Here is a 22127-nt window from a genome sequence, read left to right as displayed (position 1 = left end):
TAGTAAATAAATTTAATGATAGGGTGTGTTCAAAAATTGACTGAAGCCCCTAGTAATATTACCTGTTTGTAATGTTCAGCGACGAATGACACACTTTCTTTCTATTTAAATGAACTCGGATACAGTTAAATTATATTCTGTATATATATGTTTATACGTAACAATTGTGTATACATACATTTATTTAGTTGCTGATATTTAGTACCGTTCCATATACTTTTGTTTCAATAACTTTATTTTAATGTACCTTTTGAATTAAACCTTGCCATATGGAAATAGCGCACACCTAATTTGCGATAATTTTATGTAGAAAACAAGTTCGTAATTTGATTGCTGAAATGGCACCGCAATTGCAAATTTTATCCAACGTTATAGAGGTAATTACGAATATATTTCAACTTCTGTTGCGTAGAAACTATGTGAAATATGTTGAAAATGATGATACCCTTAAAAATTTACAATTTCTTTTCAGCGATTGAAAAGTATAAACGATGGGGTAACTGGTCATCTGTATGGTGTTATGTACAATAATACGTTAACGGTCTTAACATTTAGTATAAATGTATTAAACAACACTGAAGTTAATATAAATCATACAACATTACAATTACATATGCCAGCAGAGGTATACCTCTGTGGGATCTTACATGTTGGTCAGTGTGAAGAAAAAATGCCTGATTCATTTCAAGTAAGGCAATAAACGATATTAAATGTTTAAATATGTTATGTAGTTATAACAATGACCATATTTACATAATGAAATTATTTAGGATATAGATATCACAGATAACCCCCTATTTTTGAAATACACTCATGATAGTTTAAAGGTAGAAGCATATTTTTATATTCACCAGAAACTTGAAACTGTTGATGATGTAAATGTTATTAATGAAAATGATATCTATCAAGAATTCACATACATTAGATTAAAAGGAAGCTTGCCTTTGATCGTGCAAAATGGTAATGTAACAGAAGTATTGGAAGAAATAAGAAGAAATGTAAGATTCTTATACTTTATTGAAAGTCTTAATAATTGATATGTTGTATAATGAAATGATTCTTAACAGATTGCATCAGGAAAAATAGGAATTCAGTTTCCATCAAACAATACTTTTCTTTCCAATAATGATAATGGTATAAAAGATACATCCCTGAAAGAACTTCTAGATATGCATGAACATTATGAAGGATCCAAAAATATTAAAAGAGGCATTATGCGATCTACGGGAGTTGTGGTAAACTTTTTCAAACTTTATAATCTTTGCAATCCTTCTGATTCAGAAATGTATATTTGTTTTGTAAACTTAACAGGATGCTGTAAATGCCAATATATTTTTAAAAATTTCTGGGGATAGACTGACAGAGGAAAATATTAAATGTGCCCCAGTTCTTCAATACATAAAAAGTAATCTAATATATATGTTGAATAATCTAATCTAATATAAATATTAAATATGTATTAAAATACAATATTTATCATATAGGACCATTTAATAGTTTGGAGTGTAATTTGTTGGTTGACACATTATCTTTGGCCAATCTTAACATGAGTCCTGCAGATTTATATGGAGTATTGGTTGAATCTATGTGTAGAAATATTAAATTAATAGAAAAGTGCTTTGAAGACCAGCTCCAAAATTCAGAAGTGATCAAACTTCCAGTACCTCTACATTTTAAAGCTCAAGGTTTTGGTCATTTACTGACAGTAGTTTATCCAAAGGGTTATACTGATAAAGAAACAAGTAAGCCCTTTTACATCAATTTATCATATTAGGTATACAAATTAAAATATTTCACATGAAATTAATTAATTTCAGTGAAATACCGTGAAGATTTACATATAATTTTGGGATTAGAGATGGATAAACCGTATTTTCGTTATGGAAATGCTCTGAAATTTTACGATTCACAAGCGGAAAATATATTGATAAATCCTCATGAAGCAATTCAGCAAAATCATGGTACCTGTTGATCATATTATTTCGTATTGTATCATATTACATTGTTATAAATTACGGTTAATTTCTTATTAGACGCGGCAAGTAATAGCCGAAAAGTAAGTATTGTGCAAGGTTTATATGCATATCATCATTACATGCAAGACAATTTTGATGATAATGGCTGGGGATGTGCATACAGATCGTTACAAACAATTGTTTCATGGTACAGGTAATTTCAGTATTAAAACAATCAAAAGAAATGTGATTTTATGGAAGAATGTTTTTTGTAGCATTTTAATTATTGCAGATTACAAGGTTATACTGACATACCAATCCCTTCTCATTCTACAATACAAAAATGTTTAGTGAACATAGGAGACAAACCTTCAAATTTTGTCAATAGTAAACAATGGATTGGTTCCACAGAAGTAGGTTTTGTACTAGAAAGTCTTTTAGGTATCAGTGTTAAAATACTCTGTGCATCTACAGGTGAAGAAGTATCGGCATTAGCTGTGAACCTTCTGCATCATTTTCAGACACAGAGTACACCAGTAATGATTGGTAAGTAATTTCTTTATGCCTAGATATATATAATCATTTAGTTTTCTTACATTTTTGTTTCAATAAATTTTAGGTGGTGGAGTTTTAGCTCATACAATTTTAGGAGTCAGTTATGATGAAATTAGTGGAGATGTAAAATTCTTAATTCTAGACCCACATTATACAGGTTCAGAACATTTACCAACTATAATAAATAAAGGTTGGTGTGGGTGGAAGACAAAAGATTTTTGGAAAAATGATGCATTTTATAATATGTGTCTGCCTCAGAGACCAGTGTGCATATGATCATATTCAACGAAAATATTCAATGAAAATTGTGTACTATTACAGTGGCAGTGTTCAGAGATACATGTCAGATAGTGAGTTTAAAATAATTTAGTGCACAAGTGCTACATATAAAAACATTAAGATGAACACGTCAGTTCTGAATATTATATTTTGTTAAAAAATTATTAGCATTTAATTCTAAGTGGAAGTCAATTCATTCCAATTTTTATATTGATATTTTAATACTTTTACGTTTTATTATACAAATTTACAAGTACATTTACAGATAGAAAGCTGCTTTTGCTAGAGAAAGTTTCTGACTTAGTGGTATGTGTTTTTTATGTTAATTTTTAATTCATGTGATGTTTTAATGCACTTGTAGTTGAAATAATATATTGCTAAGCTATTAAAGAGAATTAGTATGATTATATTAAAACACATATAACATACTCAAAATGTATTTATTATAACATCAGTCGTAAAATAGGCTATTATGTTTCTGTACAACATAATTATTTAAAAAATTGAACAGATTTCACAACTACTAGTAAGTTAAGATGTACATTATGTAAAATATGAATTGAATTTTTTGTATAAAAGATTTTAAAGAATAATTTTGTTGAAAAAAATATACAATTGTATTTGTTATTTGTTGAACATTAAATATGCTTTATTTTTTGTTTATGTACCAAATACTATACAGATGAAATTAAAAATAATTACAGTCATGCAAATAATTTAAGAAATTAATTTTCTAAAACTTTTTGTAAAACTTGTCCAAAACGATTTGTGATTAAAAGAGAAACATCTATAAATCTATCAACACAATTGCTCAAACATGTTTCTGTTCGACTGTCCAATTTGACTCCTGGTTTTTCAACACATTTATCCCAACAAATGTCGTTGAATTCACGAATCTAAAATTACATGGACAGAAACTTTTGTGAAATCCGATTCTAAAAGTGTTAGTAATTATAAGCTACTAATATTATCAGCAGTTTTGAATTAGAACATAACGCAACTAACCTACAAATCACATGTAATATATATTACAGTGTATTTAACACGCTATATATTAATTTTAATATTAAAGTTTGGAAAGATTTACAAGCTTAACGACAACTTTTGTTTTCAGAATTATTTTACATAAAATATTTCACCTGTGCTTGGAATTGCGCTTTTTGTTTTTCAGCTAGAAAAAATTCTTGTAATTCAGAATCTGCTCCTGCAATCTGGCTGTCTTGAAGACTACTATCGGACATGTTGAGTGTATTTTATTTTTCCAGCTTTAAATAATGAATTAAACAATATTTCATAAGATTAATGATACAGTAATCTTGCTAGCACGCACGTGGTTTACTCAGGTTTACTATCGATAGTAACTAGTTTGCTGAGAACGGTGGAAGGGATATGCTAGTAACTTATGTAAAGAACTTTTACTCACCAACTCCAAAATGACACTACTATACGACTGTAAATTATAGAGCTATTGTAGAGCTATTTATTTCGAGCTTCTTTATAATTATCATGATGTCATAATGGTAATACCTGACATCATCTATTAGCAGTGAGATACAAGAATTATAAATTCATTAACAATGTTTGTGAATGAAATCTGATCAAATCAATAAAGCTATACGATAATTATTACAATTGTCAACATACAAGGGATGAATCTATTATGAAAGAAAGAATGATGCAAGTTGAAACATTAAAAATTTCATCATATTTGTTGATATTTCAGTAATTACAGCTTAGGATTACAACAAATTTCGCGATAGTCAATTTATTCGCGATGCTGAGGTAGCGTTAGAGAGTCAAGGATCAACACGAATCAGGTGACCAAGATTGTCGAGTTTTCCCCTTCTCCGTTTCCATTCCCCTCAAAAAGGTTATGGTCTCCGTACCACGTTGAACAGTTGGTAAGTTCAATTTTTTAATAAACAATCACGCAATAAGAATAATTTCTATATATCTTCATTTTGGTATACATCATCAGTTATGTGCAAACTTACTAAACATCGTACATCCGCTATTATTCGGGTACGATTACCAATTATCGACGAGTGTGAAGATCGACTTGCTCGATGTCGTATCGAAATCGCAACCTTAATGAGGGGAATAATCAGAGAGAGGGGGAAACTCGAAGCTAGGTTGGCCATCTTTTTAGTTTACATCACGTGCAATTGATCATGCCACTTGTGGATACGGCCCTGGGTGCCGGCAAGTCAACCAGCGCGGAACGGAGCGGCGCTGCATTTCAGGAACTGTCCTCGTTGACGGCGTCATCGGTGTCTTATTCGCGTGAATTAGTCGCATTCTAACCATTGTTCCCTAAAGGGAGAGGAAGAGAACGGTGTAAAATCAGTGTCTTAAAAGGGACGCAACAAAATCTTCCGAGGCATAACAACGTGTCACGGTGGTGTATGCGCGCGTGTTTATTTGATTCTATGATTGCTGACAATGACCGCGATCGTGGAGGATTATTACGACGGTTCCCGGACTTTTCAGCGGCTCGCAGATCTTATCGGTGTGCCGATCGATCAGGTGAGAAATTAATCTCTTTTTCGTTTTTATCACGTGATACCCGCCCTTATTATTACTTCTTTCTCTATCACTTAAAAGGAGGGCGCATCGATCGAATTTAGATTACTCTGGATCTCACCCGCCGTCCCTTCTTTTATTATGCATCCTTGCAATTCAACTTGTTGATTTCATTACCGTCTATCGTTTTCTCATAATGATTGTCAAGGTTAAGGCTCATCGGCATCAGCTGTATTCACGAAATCTCAACATTCTGAATTTTGCGCCTATTATCCGTGGCTTTTAATCTACATAGTTTAGAAATAGTAGAACGGTACGGCAATCGGTGGTTCAATTGTTCGAAGGGTTAACTGTTCGTTAACGCTGCTCTTGGTATTGTAATGCATACGATATACGTGCGTAGGATTCGCATAAACACTGTCATTGAAATCACTTTCACGCCGTTTCTATCGTATAACAGTATAGACTGTGTTAGACTGATCCTGATATAGCGTCTTATTCTTGTATGTGCGTAAATTCAATCCTCTAACCATCCTACGTAAATTATCGAACGTTAAAAACTGAACGAGAAGTCGTTTCAAAATATAATTTTCCATTGAAAGGTGTATCGGATATGTTATCATGGTATAACGAGAAAATTAAAAATAGCGTTGAATAATATTGCGTTTCGTACAGATATTTCAACGTTCACTTTAACTTATCGCGGATGCATAGAATTTCTATTCACGTGTTCCGCTTTCACGATAAAATCAAGTTCGTGTCCTGTTTAACAAGTATAGCAAAGGTGTTGTTACACAGTAAACACGATAGTGTGAGTTTCATAAATTTTGTTGAAGAAATGTAGGAAAGTAATAAGACGCCAAGCGCGGTGAAATGTGTATATTCTGTAAATAGATTGACCGGTGAATACACTGACTGAGAGACTCTACACGATATAGGCTGCATTAGATGCAACAGTTGAGGAAAGGTGAATGCAACGTAAATTATTTCCGTATGAACGAACGATGTTTACTATCGACTGACGGCTGATAGCTCAGAATTGCTGTGTCTGAATTGCTCTCTAATTATTATTTACAGAGATATTAGTATTAAGTAGGTCAATAAACAAATGCATGTCGCGTTGCCGAAAGTACCGTGTGTCGCCGACTTTCCGGACGGGTCCTTGGCACCTACAGGTATAGGAAAGCATAGTGCCAGGAGCAAATTGAAGAGAAATATTTCCAAGTTATTAAATTTATAGTACAATTGACCAATATTCCACTATAACGAATAAAATTCGTACTATTAATGTTGATATCATGGTCACTGATAACATTACTATTGCTTTGGTGGTTAATCTTATCTAAATTTGCCTGATAAAAGCGTTAATACTATTATCGTTTCACCAATACAATTTGCCATAAGACTGTATACATATTTAGAACAGTTTTAAATTTAAATTTACCCATTGCTATTTTTACTCTGTTCACAATATGAAATGAGACAGCTTTGTAAAAAAAAATATTTACGTATCGTATGAGTGGGATATTTTTGTGTAAATGAATGGTCTGTTCTCGCGTTAGTCATAGGGTATCATCAATAAACAAAAGACTATGATAAAATTGTATATAATTGCAATTATCTAGAAATAGTAACATAAAAATGAGCGATTTACTCGACGACCCGACGCGTCGATAACTTACTGTCCCCGTTTCTCACTTACTAATTTCAATTCATTCCTTCTCAATGCGACAAATAATTGAATTTAACCCTTAGAGTACTGCGAACGGATATATACGCTCAATACCAATTATGCTGCAATACTTCCAATTGAAAAGAAACTTCCTTTCAATTCTACATCTTACGTTATTTATTTTTGTACTGTGCTAATTTTAATGCTTACATCAAGGTGCATCAAGAATTGGTTGTGACTCGACGGCGCTAACCGTTTAAGGAACGTATCGGTGGCTAAAGTTGCAATGTAACTCGAAGAATGCGTAACAATACATGGGTGTCCTATTTTCGAGGAGCGGTACGACTAGGTTTCTGCTTCGTTTCAATGAATTGTTAGCCCTCGACAATGATCAGTATTGTCCCGTTATACTAAACAGTACCTCTAATTATCCATCAGATGAGAAACGTGTGAACGGCGGGTAAACTCGTTTTACAACACCTTTTGATCTTTACACTATTTACTACATAGAATTTAAGAAAAATTTAAAATCTATAACGTTGAATTATGAGTTAACGAATAGAGAAAATTATATTTGTATCAAGTCATTATTTTATGAATAATTTGGAGGAATAGACATAATCGGTTGAATTACAATTTGTTATATATAGCAACATCTGCTTTCGCAAAGATGCTCGCAACGTGTGGACTGTTGAGTGTAGAATCTAGAGATCATTGGCCTCTGTTAGCAAACGTGATCAGTTCATCTTGAACCCTCGAGACGAAATAAATCGGCACTGGTACTAGATAAATTATCTTGAGTGGTGGCGTGATGTCAGTACGGAAATTAACAATCGTCATTGACTCTATTTTTTTTTTAGGAACGGTCATTTAAATCAATCAGTCGTTAAATATTTCATTATAAGTTATCCACTTTCCAGCTTGCAATTTTCTTTGACTTTCAAGCAAATCATTGCTCTGTGAACTGTTTTTTCTCCGTTGCTAAGATTGTACAATCCTTATGCATATGTTCACTATGGTCGAAAAGTTAATGATATTTTATTACACTGCTCATGTAAATTGATCACGGGTGATGGTAACATTAGCTTGTAGTTAATATTCATCGTTCAAATTCCAATTCTCAACAAGCGTTTAGATTCAGTAGTTTTTTATCTTTTTAGAACAAGAGAAATTAAATGCGCGTGAAGCTCTGTTGGCTTCTTTTACTTTTACTATAAAAATTTATTCGTGAATAATGAAAATCAACACGAGTAATTAACCAACCTTTTTACTTTTCAACGGAATGTTAAATTAAAAATTAATGTTCAAAATTTCAGAATCTATAATTTTCTTATGTAGATTGATTGATTCGTTGGAAAGAAGGCAGTAAATGATTTCCATCGTTCATTATCGTTATCTGGAAATTGATATATTGCTTTAAGTTTATCTTTTTGGAACTATTACCTAATTTAAAGAATTTTGAAGGCGTCGTAACATCGAATGTAGGCCTTCTCGAACGGTTTCTTTTTTCAGCCAACCTCTAATTGGATGATGTTTGAAAATCTTGACCTATTTAATGTCATCTTGTTTTGTTTATTAAAGCAAAAAATGAAATAACTGCCTGAGGTGTACATTTATTTTCATTCAAGAATTGCAGGTACCGTTGTGTTATTCGAGTAACTGTTATAGCTAGAAAATCTGTGTAACAAGTTAGCTAGCATGGAGGTCACAGATAACTAATGCATTAAATTTAATTGGATAATTAAAAATGGAACAAACAAATTTGAGTGATGTTACAATTATGTTAATAGTAGAAAATAACAATTTGTATCTGTATATTATACAATTAAAATAAATGAGACAACAGAAAAAGTGAATTATTGTTTAGAACTTAGAACACCAGCAAAAGTGAACTAGATTCCTCATACCATTGTGATTTTTTGTCTATTTTTGAGGTCTAGTATATGGTACATTCTTCCATCTTAAGAACTCTTCAATCATTCGAGAACAGAACACTTCAAACTCTAATTAAGAGTTGGAGTGACAATTGAATCGTCCTGGAGTTGATGAATTCTTTCTTTAAATTTTGTATCCGAGTGTACTTTAATTAATTTCAAGAAAGTTGAAAATTTGCACACCATATATTAGGTACCTATTTGTATGCAAATAGTAAATATGTGATAACTGTTAGATTGTAAATTAAAGCTGAATAAATTTTTTAATCATGAATAATCATTATCCTAATCTCAAGTTTATACAATGTACATCGTATTTCCCTAAATTAAATGTTTGCTCTGTTGTTCGAACATTTCTTTTGGTCAAAATATTTATTTATTTCGAGGTTTCATTAATGTTTATTAATTAATGATAATATTTGTTAATCTTTCGACTTTGACCGTTTGCATCTGAGGCCTTAATTTCGCATAATTTTCAACATGACATATGTTCAATAAGTCTCTGACACATCATTTATTATCATTTATTAATTCAAAACACTTTGCTATCAATAGAATCATTAATGAAAAAAGGTATAAAAAGAATTGATCACATGGGATATAAAATTACGTTTATTGCAATAAACTCACAATACACTTATTAACAGCCAATAATTGATCAGTATAGCTTTGTTAATCAATAAAGATAAATAAGGTAAAACATAGTCAGAATAAATAGTTATTAACCCTTTCTCTATAAAAGTCATATAGTCTTCGGTGATTAATTCTGAAGGTGAAATTTAGATCATTTTCTTTGGTAAAATATTGTTAATTACATTAAGAAAATGTAATCCTTTAGAAATGGAAAGATGTCGCAGAGAAAAAGGGTTAATTTTTAAGCGTAATCGATGCTAAAATTCCATGATGTTTGTAGGGAAATTGGTTTACTCTTCTTCTCCCTGTTCCACGACCTCGTCAACATCGCGTCTGAATCTGAATCCACCGTTTAAACCGAAGGTAGGCGAAGGTCTTCCACCAGGGCCACGTTGAACTTGACCGAATCCACCGATGAAACCATCCTTGAACCTACGCTCGGCATTAAGGCCTACATGAGGTTGAGCAGATTGTCCTGGACGGACATTCAAGCCTCCATAAGCATTTGCATTTAGTCCATTCCTGTCAATGATCCGTTGTTGGTAGTCGATGTCCAGGGATGGTCGGCGATCTGGACCACTCAGGGGTTTCTCACCCCTGATGACGACTGAACCCTGAGGATTAGCCTCGCGACGAAAACGAACTGGATTCTAAAACATATACCGATTTAATTAGTATTTATGTAACAACTGCGTTTATAAGTTCTTAATGTATCGTGTTAATTACATGTTAATTAATCTATTCGTTTTGAAAGTTTATACTTGTGTATATAATTTGAACCTTCATTAAATTTTAATTAGACTGCAAACTTCTAATTTACGATTCAAATATTTGAAACTCGTACATGATTTTTTACTAAATTCAATAGATGCACTAGAAATAAGTCAATGTCAATATTCAATTTCTAAATATTAATGGATATTATTTATCTACTGTTGCATAAACAGTGGCTCTAAATATTTTACTTCTGTCTGTTAAACATTGAAAAGGAATACTAGAAGATTAGAAATTTCTATTGAATTGCAAATAATTGCAAATACTCACGTAAGTTTCTAGTAATTGTTCTTCCCCAAATTCAGCGGTAACGTATGCTACCGCACAGAAAAGAGCCACTGCGAGAGCGATGAACTTCATTTCGATGATGTTTGATTAATTTGCTTTGTAGAGACGAGCACAAGGTTTCTAAACTTCTTGGATGAAGTTGACTGAACTGTATGCCACATTGGGTAGGAGCTTGCTCTTATATACGAAATGCGAATTCTACGCATTTTTCCTGTTTGCTTTGTGATGTTTCATACAGGGGATCACCGTCGGTTTCTTATCCGGTTTTGTCTTTGTATACATTTCACTCTTCCTCGCGAATGCAGGGAATTCCCTCGTCACGGGTCATCGAGGGTTATCAATCTGCATATAACTATCTTATAGACGTGTTTAAATTTTCATACATTAAAGAGGTGTTCTTTGATTCGGTTGTGAAGATTAATTCATTTGATGTCAAAGGTGACTACGATCATCCATAATTAATTTTACAAGCGTTTCTGTTATTTGTAATAAAATTATAGCGATTGGAAGTAGTGTTCTTAATAAAGATTTTTACGCTCGATAAACCATCACCATGGTGTTCCAATAAATTTACAAATAAAACGTAATATTCTACTAACAATAAGTTACTATATTGGTGCAAAACGTTCACATCATTTTTTTGTTGTTGCTGTTATTTTTTTTTTATTATTATTAAGTTTAGGTAGCCTCGCGTACACTTTATCCAGTGAATACGGTCTATTACCCACGCCAAGGAACAATAGAGCCTATACAAAGTATGTTCTCTTTCATGCATGGCCTTCGTAGTTCATACGAGCATAATGCACGTTCTGTCGTTCTTTGTAAACGGGGAAACCCTTGTAGGACAAAATTGTTCAGGAATTTCCATGCTCCTCGATTATTGTTCTCTAGTTTCCATCTATTTCGTCGCACGAAAATGTCTGACGTAAAATTTGCATAAATTCAAAGTTAGCTAAATAATTCATGTATTTAATCATATCATCAATAATTGAATTACCTTTAATTGAATTTACCTTTTTGGTTGTGTCACCTTTCCAGAAAATCTATATGATACGCATACCTATATCGTTTGAAGAGATTAATTATGTTCTTCCCCGTGGAACTGGGAAATGAGTTGATTCTGATAACGAAATAATAACATGCGAATGACGTCTGATTTGTTTGTAGTCGTGCGTTGAAACTGATAACGAGCATCGCTGCAAGAAAATTTGCGTAGGTGGTTTTCAGAGATAGATTTATAATACCAGTATTTCTTTGCGCAGGTGAATTTTTTAGTAACACAGTTCTCGGCATTGATATTGGCTGGAATTTTAAGGAACTTCCTTAGCCCTACCAAAGTATCACCAACTACTAGACATGTGTTTGGTCTTGTCAATGGTCTGCTGCTTGGATATTTCTGCTTTGGCAGGTAAATCGATCTGCATAGATAAAAAAATATCAATCAATTAGTCGATGAAGGGTTTGTAACTTTGTTAAGCATAAGAGTGTCGTGTAAGTACAGGGTGTTCAAGATTTATTAAGACACTTGATCGCGGCACAGGTGCTTCTATATTATCCTCGATCTAAACGTGAAATTATTATACAACAAATGGCTCAAGGTTTGAATAATTTAATATTGCAATGTGAAAGTTTTTTATTATAAAATCTTTGTGCTTCGGATGTTCATATTTTTGATAATTAATTAAATTTGCGATATTTCTAGGAATTTCTTTATTATTTTACTGTCAAATGTGTGAAATCACAAAGGTTTAAATTCGAACAGAGCTATTTGATCAAAACTTATTTTGTTAAAATTTGATTATACCTTCTGGGTACGCAACTAAATACCCAGATATGAGTTTGAATAGTTAAATTCTATTGCATGCACTTTTACTGTAAAAAATGTGGTGAGATACAAATATTCGACGAACGAATCCGGAGCGTTTTTCCGATATTTTCGCAAACACCGAAAAGACAGCCGTATAAAATATGCAAATTCTCTTGTTTCTTTTGTATTTGATTTCAATGTTAATACGTTTTAATTAATGAACACTCTGTATGGTAGAATTCCTGTACTAATTTAACCATCGCATTTAATTTAAACAAAAAATAATCGTATCTTTTCAGACAGGCGATACACCTTGCAGGCCTTCCCATCTTATGTTACATAGTAATGTGTACGCAAAATCCTCGTAATATGCAGAAGTAAGTTGAAATTAGTTTATTAATTGTTATAAACAATTCATGTCCTCTCCGAAAGCTTTTTCACCCGTCGAAAGAGAAAGTTTTCTCCGTTTAATTAGAAAGTTTCTACTAATTCTAAGAGTTCATATATCGAAGGTAGCTACTGTAATTATGTAAAGTTTGATACTTTCGTAATTAATGCTGAAATAATGTAGATGAAAGCAGAAATTTGCAAACATATGCTGAACAGAAGATGTGCTGGGAAAATTACAAACTAACCGCCTGGAGTCTTATTTACCGTGTATAAATATAATATATTTCAGAAATCTGTTTCATTAACATTGTCGCGGAGATCGCAGACGTTAAGTACTAAATTCATTCGAATGCTTAAGAAGTGTTGAAAGAAAATTTAATAATCTTGCTTTCTTGTTTACATGAAAATATACGAACTTTCTTGTCGACGATTACACTTTATTGTTCTGAGATTTAAATTATCATTAAAATGGATTCTAAAGAATATGATCATTTTGTAAAAATAAGGATTTACTAGATCGCTACTTGTACTGTGACAAATTAAAGGCTGAAACCTTCCACGTTCATTCTCATTACCATGGTCAATGATCGTTTCTTGAACTTAACAACTCATCACTGTATCGTGTTTCAGTTTTGTGCTGGCGACAGCGTTGATCTACTTATCGTGTGTACATTATCATCGACAAATATATAATTACGGATCGTACACTCTTGACATCACCGGTAAGTATATACAAATTAATTCTAGCACGTGTGTCATTATGTTTTTTTATAACAATCTCTCTCGTTTCTAAATGATGTATTGTTTAGTTGATTTGCATTTGTCCTGTTACATATCTACGCTCATAATTCTTTGAATAATTTCTTTCTTGAGATAAAAATTCAAACTAAAGCATCGATCGTCGGTTCTATAAGGTGTTAAACTGAAAAAGTTTCTTGACAAAAATGTATTACAGGACCACTTATGGTAATCACACAGAAAGTAACCAGCCTCGTGTACAATGTACACGACGGTTTAATGCGATCCGAAGAGGAACTCACGCCAACGCAGCGTCATCAAGCCGTGAAGTGAGTTGACGTCTTCTTGAACCCATTGCATTTATTCCACAATATTAATTATATAATACGCAACGCGACAACGCCCATCATCCACTTGCATCCTGTATGACTTTCATTCGTTGCTCGTATTGCGAGCGAACTTAGATTCATCGTTTCACAACAATGCTTCGTATCAGTCGAACAAATTGTTTTATAAATGATACGGACAATTGATTTCAGAAAGATGCCGATGGTCTTGGAATATTTTAGTTACGTCTTCCACTTTCAAGCCCTAATGGCCGGACCAGTGATATATTATCGCGATTACATGGATTTCATTTATGGACGTATGCCATCGAAACTTGATGACCCAAAAGTAAGAATCTCAGTTTGTTGCGTATCGAATAGTCGGTTTGAAAACATGGAAAATTGCTACCATTGAATTTATTCTTTTCCAGGATAACGACAAAAATTCCAATGACCGCGCGGTAATAGTTAACCCACCATCCCCTACATGGGTGGTAATCAAAAAGGTCTTAGCGAGTTTATTATGTGCGCTTATGTTCGTGATTTTCATTCCAGCATATCCAATTCAAAGACTGAAAGGTTTGCTTCTTTATTTAGCATTTACTTTTGTATGTCACTTGGTCAATTTCTCATTTGACGATGTTTTATTTCATTTACAGAGGATGACTTCTTGTACAGCACGACAGTGTTCTACAAGATATGGTATTTAATCATTTCGACGACGCTTGTTCGTTTTAAATATTATCATGCTTGGATATTCGCTGACGCTATTTGCAATAACTCCGGGCTCGGCTTCAGCGGGTATAACGAGAAAGGGAAAGCTGTATGGGATGCAACTTCTAACGTCGATATCTTTGGTTTCGAGGTAGGTCATTAAAAATGACTGAAATAAATGGAAATTGATGTTCACACGATTGTTGCGATTGCAGGTGTCGCAGAGTTTGAAGATGTCCATCGAGCATTGGAATAAAGGAACAAATCGGTGGCTTAGATCGGTCGTGTACGAGAGAGTGAAACACAATAAGCTTATATATACATATGTTCTTTCAGCCATATGGCATGGTTTCTATCCGGGTTACTATTTGACCTTTGCCAATGGAGCTTTTATCACTATGGTATCGCGTACCGTAAGTATAGTTCAAGATAACAATGAGTCGGACGTTCAGTTTATTTTCTTCTTTAAAAATAACTTTATGTTTCCTCAACAGGCTCGTCGCAAAATTCGCCCATACTTTTTAGGCTCGAAAGGGAAAAAGTTCCTGTACGACACAATCTCATTCATCGCAACGCGAATCATAATGGCCTACATAACGTTTAGCTTTGTACTTCTGGAGTTCATACCAAGTATCAAAGTATATTTGTAAGTATAATTAGTTTTAAACAATTAGACTTACACAATGGAATGGTTTGACAAGAAAATGTTATATAATCGCGTGTTCTTTTTTCCAGATCTCTATACATGTTTCCACATATCGTGGGTATAGCGATATTACTGATCGCACCTCGTCTTCCGAAAGTTCCTTCACAGACGAGTTCAACCGAAACAAAATCCAACTCAAACTCTCAGGAATTAATTAACGGGACTGCGCGAAAGTCTATGTAAAATTTCATTTCGACATGGTCGAAAAGTGATGATCATAACAAGAGATCCATATTTTTTATGAGTGTTTTAATATGCATATAAATATTATGTATATATTTTCTATTTACACGCACAGTACATATACATATAATATATGCGGTACAATATTTATTGTTACGAAGTGTTACTGGTACAAATTCTATGTCGAGCGTGTAGAAAAAGAAATATTTGTTTTATAATATTGCGAGTGAATAATTGTATATTTATATAAGTAAGTGTCTTCGTGCATTTGTTGAGAAACTGACAATTTGCTGTTTAATATTTTTCAGTAACAAGCAGTTTGACATCGGGTGATACTGCAGATTTTAATTTTCGCAACACACAATATACGTACATCTATGGTTTCCATACTTTTTTTTCTTTAATCTTTGTCGTGGTATTTATCGCAAAGATGGTTTAAACAAACCGCTATATTTCCATACAAGGGTGTTATGATTTTAAATCTAAGCCTTGACAAGTAATTTTTGCAGTTTTATACTTTGAGTATGCGCAACGATATCGTTATTAATTTAAAATAAATCGCAATATTTATTATTAAACGTTACATTTGAGAGTTTTATTGATCCTCGAGGAATTAATTCAATAAAAAGAATAAAGATAAAAATAAGTTGATGTTTAGTTCTGTCTATATCATCTACCAATGAAGTACTGAAAAATAATTAAGGTGATGCAAGCGATGAAAACTTTACCGACAATGCCTAGAAACAAGTTCTCAAATTACGTCGCCCTTATTGAACAGATTGCAAAGAAATTTCAGGGACGTGTTTAGGAAGCTCTAAGAATATTAGTCTGGTCTTTATATTACCCAAATCGTCAAAAAGGTAAAACAGACCATAAATTTAGTTCCTCATTTTCTCTGTAGGGCGCAGTTCATTCGTTTTATGTGATTATTCGCAGCTCATGTAGCGGTCTCGACGCTATAGTATTAAAATATTATATTAAATTGTGTATTAGGTATCAAAAATACAAGAAACAGAAGACAAAGTTGAAGAGAAGACCGGAGCCATGACTTCTGACATAATTTCCATATTGTCTTCAGAAATGCGTAAGCTGAAAAGTTATACCCTTTTTTTGTCGATACAGATACGAATTAAAATAACATATTTCTCATTTATTCTGCTTTTATGATGATAATTTATTAAATACCATTAATATCTTGTGTATTTTTCTACCTTTTTTATTATTTCGATGCTTTAAAGTGAAAACAATAATCTTAACCTTATTTCAATATGGCGTTGATAATTTTTAACGAATATTTCCGTTCTTTTAATGTTAAAGTTTCAAAGCAATTCGAAGTTTCTACCAATGCCTGTGATTGGTAGTTCCATTATAGCGTCCTCCTATTTAGACCAATCAGATTCATTGTTGAAATGTGTGATGCGCGGAGTGGGGTGAAATACAACAGTCCTCTTCGAAGCTTCGTCCGTTTGGCACGTGTCTGAAACAGGTAAGATTAAATTATCTTCAAACATTAAATTAAATTGTCTTTCGGGTGTTAAAAGTACAAAAAATAGAAAGAATAACTGGAGAGAAGTCTAGATTCCTGATTTTTGATATTAATTCGAGGTTATCTTTAAAAATACAAGAGTTGAAAGTTTGTGCTCTTGCCGCGATTGTACAATGAGGTTGGAACAGCAGAATTTGAATTACTTTCCCTTTTATATCGTTAATTTCCTTACCAATAGTGAACGTTTTTAATATTCTTTCACACAATTTACTGTTTGATATTTAATAACGTTCTTTCTTGAGCATTGTAATATTACGAGATTTGTTCGTCTACCGGCTTCGGTTCGGCTGGGGACGAACATTACCGAATAATACCGAAGCGGTGCCGACCGGTCTTTGTCGGGAAGGAAGGTCTCGCTGGGTCTCGCCATTTCTCTCGCGAACGTCGAAGTGACAAGACGTGTTGAGAGCATCCCTCCATATAAGTAATAAGTGAGCATTGTATCTATTAAAATATTTTGCATAAATTATAATTCGATCGTTTATTATTCTTGATTACATTTTATGTACATAAATTCGTATTTCTTTTTTGTTACAGATATTTGATGGATATTGAAAGGACGCCACGATATGGGTTTGAAATAGAATTTCGTTGGAATTTATTGTTTTAATTTATTCTAATCAATTATTAACATTTATTATTACTTGTCTTTTCTTGAGTCGTTGTTAATTGTAAGCATTTTTGATAATTACTTGCTACCAAAGTCAAGAAAGAAAAGATTAGAGACATTTTTTTTCTTTAACCAATTCATAGAAAAAGAATAATTAATTTTTCATTTTATTAAATAATTTCGTCCAGTATTTTAATACATTTGTTTTAAACTAGAACAAAATTGAAATAATTCGTATTCTACTGCAAATGATTGCTTCTCTTCTGCAATTATTAATTATTTTAAACAATCTATTTTTGTTAAATCGTAGTAATTATATTATAATATCCAGTTTTCGATGCAAGTTTAAATTAAAATAGAATTACGTTTTTAAATCATATGCTGTTTAACCATGCTTAATTATTGGATTTTGCTTATTGAAAAGAATTAGATAATTTATAACTTACTACGTAATAGAATTTCCAACAATTTTTAATATGCTTACAATCTTAACAACAAAAATCCACTGCTTTAATAAAATAGTTTATTATATGTATTTAACAATGATTTTTTATCCTTGTAATATTCATTGGAATAATTATCAACAATTATTTAATACATTTCGTTATTACGAGATAATCTTGGATCAATATTCAACTTCAATAATATTCGTGTTCGTTGATATTTCCATTTACACATAACAGTATATTTCCATTAAACATAACGCTCAATAAGATGAATGTTTGATTTCTATATTTCTACCCATCCCCAACCACTAATCTTTTTTTCCAGGAATTGTTGTGGCCGCGCGCAAGGCGGTCGGTAGAGTCAGTGTTTGTACGAATATATTTCCAATGTTTTGATTTTTTCAAGGGTGAACTGGCCCTGAATAGAGTTGCGTTTGTACAATTAGGAATCACGCGAAAGTAGAGTCAGTGTTTGCTGCGTATTATAAAATATTTTCTAGAGTATCGCGGCTCTGCTTTTTCCTTTTTCATCGTGAAAGTAGGGTCACTACAGTTGTTCGCCGGAAATTATTCACGGTCGCGTTACTAGTATTTCATATCTTTATTTTTATTTTTAATTTTTTTTTTAATTGCTCGATATATCCGGTATTAGAGTCAGTGCACCACTGAAGAGGAGTCTTGGGCGTTGCTCCATAAGGAAAGAGTGTAAGTAATTAATTAATTTTAATTCAAATAGAATAATTTACAATTTCAACACTTGATAATTGAGAGTTCTTCTCAATTGTTATTGCTAATATTTTATAAAATTCAATTTCATATATAATTTTATTAGAATAAAAATTGATAATTTGCAAAATTAACCGTAATTCTTCTTTTTTTGTTACAGATGAATCTTCCCCTACAAGGCAGCCTCCTACCTGGTGTTGTCCATCCTCCTACTTGACTGTCGGAAGAAGAGTATATCTGCGAACGGTGAGTCGCATGTTTTATGGTTCCTCTAGTGCCCAATCATGTCGTAGGACGAATGGTCCGAATCGACACGGGTTACTAGTTGTATACGTGGTTTGCAAGCATAGTGACCATGGGTATGATTATACCCATGAGTAGTAACATTTTTATTGTTTCATTTCATTTAGTTTAGGCTAGGTCTTCTTGTACTCCGCGTTTTAATATCATTTCAATTCCACATATTCCAATAGATATTTATGAAATATATATGAATGCTCTTAAATGTTCTTAACTATGGAATTAGAATATTTTAATACCGAAACAATTTTATTTAGTTTGTCTGTAATAGAGAAGTCAAATACTATCTGACTTAGTTATTGCGATGGTTCAAAGCAATATAATATTGATAGTATTATGTAATATGTGTACTGGATATACATATTAATGATGCTATTACATTGATTTCATTACATTTTGTACATTATAAATTCAAATATAATTTGAGAATTTTTTAAAATTTAATTCATTCAATAGAGAAGTTTAACTTATTTAAACGTTTATGAAAAAATGAACAATTTATGTGCAAGAAGACAATTCGTGACGGGTAGATTTCCAAGTCAGAGTGATCTATTTCAACATATTTTGCGTATTCTTGAAAATTTACTCTGAGGAGGGAGTCGCCCGAGGATGTTTTAAATTTTTATTAATTTTCACAATATATTCTTTTTTCATTGTAAAGAATTTTTAATTAGTCATTTTGCTTTTAATAAAATATCAAATTCAATTATGACATTAAATTCCTTTTTATTAGAGTTTTGCCTTTATTAAATTAGTGTTGCGAGAAATTTCCGACGCGAGGGTAAATATGACGATGCACTGACTAGTATTCGGTGGGAATCCTTTTGGTTTTTAAACTCAATTCTTTTTATTATTTAATTAATCAAATTAGTTACAAGGATTCCGCGGCATAAGACCGTGAACACCATCTCTGGGAGATATACCCATGCATTACTAGGCCTTTGCAGGCGCAGCTTTAGAATACAGAACATATGAAAATATGTTACCATATTCTAAACTGTAGTCCTTTTGTCTATACTATGGGCGTCCGTCAATCTGACACCGTTGGATGCAACGTGTTGGACGGGCGGGTAGCGCTCTTAGCGAAGGGGTGCACTCTGTCCTGGCGTTACGACGTCCAGGCGGGGTGGGTGGTATGTAGCGTCTGGCGTAAGTCTAGGAGGCGTGAGACCCTTCGTTGCCAGCTGATATTAGCAGTGCACCATGTTTGCGTCATAGTTGCTTAATATTGCTTTCAGTATTTGCTATTAAAGCTTTATATTTACAAAGTCGAGTCACTTTTATTAAAATAGTGAAATATTAGCCCGTTAGATGTTTATGTACTAATCATGTTTGTAGATCAGGATTTTCAGATTTAACCCCTTCCGTGTTTATTGCCAAAGCTCATTCACGTGCTCAGGTGCTACTTGGATGGGTAGAGGCAATGGGCACGATGACCTAGTTCATAAGAATAATAATTAATAAGCGGCTGGCATTGTGTTAGTATATCGTGCACGACGTAATCTCCACATATGGTGTGTGTGTTTTTAGGCTGTGGGATTGCGTTGGTTTAATAACTTTTTCATTTACTTTTAATTTGAAATAATATTTTATTCAACAAGATGTACGATGAACGTATAAACCAAATACTATTGTTATCATTGCTATTACTATATTGCCATTATTATTACCATGATTATTACCATTATTATGAAATATATTCTATATCAAAGTAGTTAATTAAATTTTGTAATTGTCATTATACGCAATGATTGCTAGCCTTGCCAGACGATTTCAGTGAAAAATGGTACGTACCGTAGAGTGTGATGTGAGATGAAACTCGGGTGACGGAGGCGTCCCGGGACGTTCTCCCTAGTTTAGGCTCTTGCGCCCGGGTGGAGTGTATGGGGGTCGTGGAATGAATTTTTGTGAGAATGTGATTTTGCCTTTTTTAAATATAGCGTTAGGTAGGTAGGTAGTATACCTTCTGGTGTGTGTGGTAGATTATAAGTAAGTAGGGCCGGGGCAGGTTGTCACAGTCTCTTGGTCGGGTAGGCGCGATTTCGCGTGATCAACCTGTACCTGGAATATATTTGAAGAATTGACGATACCATCGATACGAACGGAGTACGTCGTTCGCCTTCGATTCTATCTGTACAATTTTTCAAATTTTTGGCGACTTCATAAGTCGTCATACGCGATCGCGATGGCACGAAACGCACAAGTTCTGTTCGAGCACGGCACGTGTGCACGAACAACGACTTATATAAAGTCCTTTTTCGTCCACGTGTCAATTAGAGTTTCGCGATTTTTCTTTTTTGTTGATTGTTTTGTTTTTGTTTTGCGAATTTGCAAGTCTCGAGCTTTAGATATAAGTTTCAGGTGGGTGGACCGCCCGAAGAAAGAAGAGGCTACATGCCGAAGCGCCCCGACAAACTGTCTTTCAAGAGGGGAACTACTAATGATTTTGCATCCTTTTGCAAAAAAGGATGGGAAATCATTATTGTTACTACTTTGTCACTGTGCTTGCCTGTAGTTGTAGTTTTGTAATTGCAGGAGAAGAGGGGGCCCGTGACCCCCATGATTTTGGGCAAATCGCGTTTTTAATTTAGTGTTGCGAATATTGACCACGGTTCAATTTAGTGTTGCGAATGAATATCGATCACGGTTCAATTTAGTGTTGCGTATGCATGATTATCGCGATTTTCATTTAGTGTTGCGAACTTTAAATATCGCGTTTCTTTCTTGTATTGCTTTAAAATAGAATTTAACTTTTCAATGTTGATTGCTTTAAGATTTTTTAGAGTTTTGCTTTTTAATGTTTTAATTGCTTTAGTGTTGCGAGTAAAAAATTCACGGTTTGAGAATCCCCCCTTTTTGCATTTTAATTGCATGTCTCTTAAAGATGGCGCTGCGAATGACATTAGCGCGATTGTTTCCCAGTGTTACGACTTATAAATACGCGATTGCTTTGCATTAGTTTATAGAGTTCCCTGCTAATTAATGTTGCGGTAATGAATATTCGCGTTTTGCATTAGAGTTG

General features: G+C 33.2%; 4 protein-coding genes across 6 annotated transcripts; 2 read left to right on the top strand and 2 right to left on the bottom strand.

The window, feature by feature from the left end:
- Window positions 1-105: 105 nt before the first annotated feature.
- Window positions 106-2986, top strand: Ufsp2 (UFM1 specific peptidase 2). 2 transcript variants are annotated; one of them, XR_004583224.2, is made up of 11 exons: window positions 106-377; window positions 473-688; window positions 771-998; window positions 1068-1235; window positions 1312-1405; window positions 1485-1742; window positions 1818-1961; window positions 2034-2169; window positions 2248-2368; window positions 2430-2501; window positions 2575-2645. XR_004583224.2 is itself a non-coding variant. In XM_034339706.2 (10 exons), exons 1-10 carry the CDS (start codon window positions 339-341, stop codon window positions 2784-2786), a joined length of 1749 nt encoding a protein of 582 aa, XP_034195597.1. In that variant the 5' UTR covers window positions 109-338; the 3' UTR covers window positions 2787-2986. The 2 variants fall into 2 exon arrangements, 1 of the variants encoding a protein (XP_034195597.1); XM_034339706.2 differs by having other exon boundaries at window positions 109-377; window positions 2248-2501; window positions 2575-2986.
- Window positions 2987-3313: 327 nt separating this feature from the next.
- Window positions 3314-4379, bottom strand: Tim8 (translocase of inner membrane 8). Of its 2 annotated transcripts, XM_076690604.1 has the most exons (3): window positions 4213-4379; window positions 3929-4054; window positions 3314-3685 (listed from the first exon to the last, which is right to left on the bottom strand). In XM_076690604.1, the coding sequence occupies exons 2-3, from the start codon at window positions 4028-4030 to the stop codon at window positions 3515-3517; spliced, it is 273 nt and encodes a 90-aa protein (XP_076546719.1). In that variant the 5' UTR covers window positions 4031-4054; window positions 4213-4379; the 3' UTR covers window positions 3314-3514. The 2 variants fall into 2 exon arrangements, with proteins under 2 accessions (XP_076546719.1, XP_034195611.1); XM_034339720.2 differs by lacking the exon at window positions 4213-4379 and having other exon boundaries at window positions 3929-4182.
- Window positions 4380-4818: 439 nt separating this feature from the next.
- Window positions 4819-16060, top strand: oys (lysophospholipid acyltransferase 6). The gene is made up of 11 exons (XM_034339707.2): window positions 4819-5315; window positions 11876-12021; window positions 12720-12797; window positions 13441-13532; window positions 13766-13877; window positions 14088-14223; window positions 14306-14453; window positions 14534-14739; window positions 14804-15001; window positions 15083-15234; window positions 15324-16060. The coding sequence occupies exons 1-11, from the start codon at window positions 5232-5234 to the stop codon at window positions 15475-15477; spliced, it is 1506 nt and encodes a 501-aa protein (XP_034195598.1). The 5' UTR covers window positions 4819-5231; the 3' UTR covers window positions 15478-16060.
- Window positions 9519-10787, bottom strand: LOC117611670 (hymenoptaecin). The gene is made up of 2 exons (XM_034339719.2): window positions 10596-10787; window positions 9519-10201 (listed from the first exon to the last, which is right to left on the bottom strand). Exons 1-2 carry the CDS (start codon window positions 10683-10685, stop codon window positions 9842-9844), a joined length of 450 nt encoding a protein of 149 aa, XP_034195610.1. The 5' UTR covers window positions 10686-10787; the 3' UTR covers window positions 9519-9841.
- Window positions 16061-22127: the final 6067 nt, after the last annotated feature.

This window comes from Osmia lignaria, chromosome 10 (assembly GCF_051020975.1).
Source record: "Osmia lignaria lignaria isolate PbOS001 chromosome 10, iyOsmLign1, whole genome shotgun sequence".
In the NCBI taxonomy this organism is placed as follows: Eukaryota; Metazoa; Arthropoda; class Insecta; order Hymenoptera; family Megachilidae; genus Osmia; species Osmia lignaria.
Note: the sequence above shows the minus strand (reverse complement) of the source record. Positions and strands in the feature narration are given on the sequence as shown.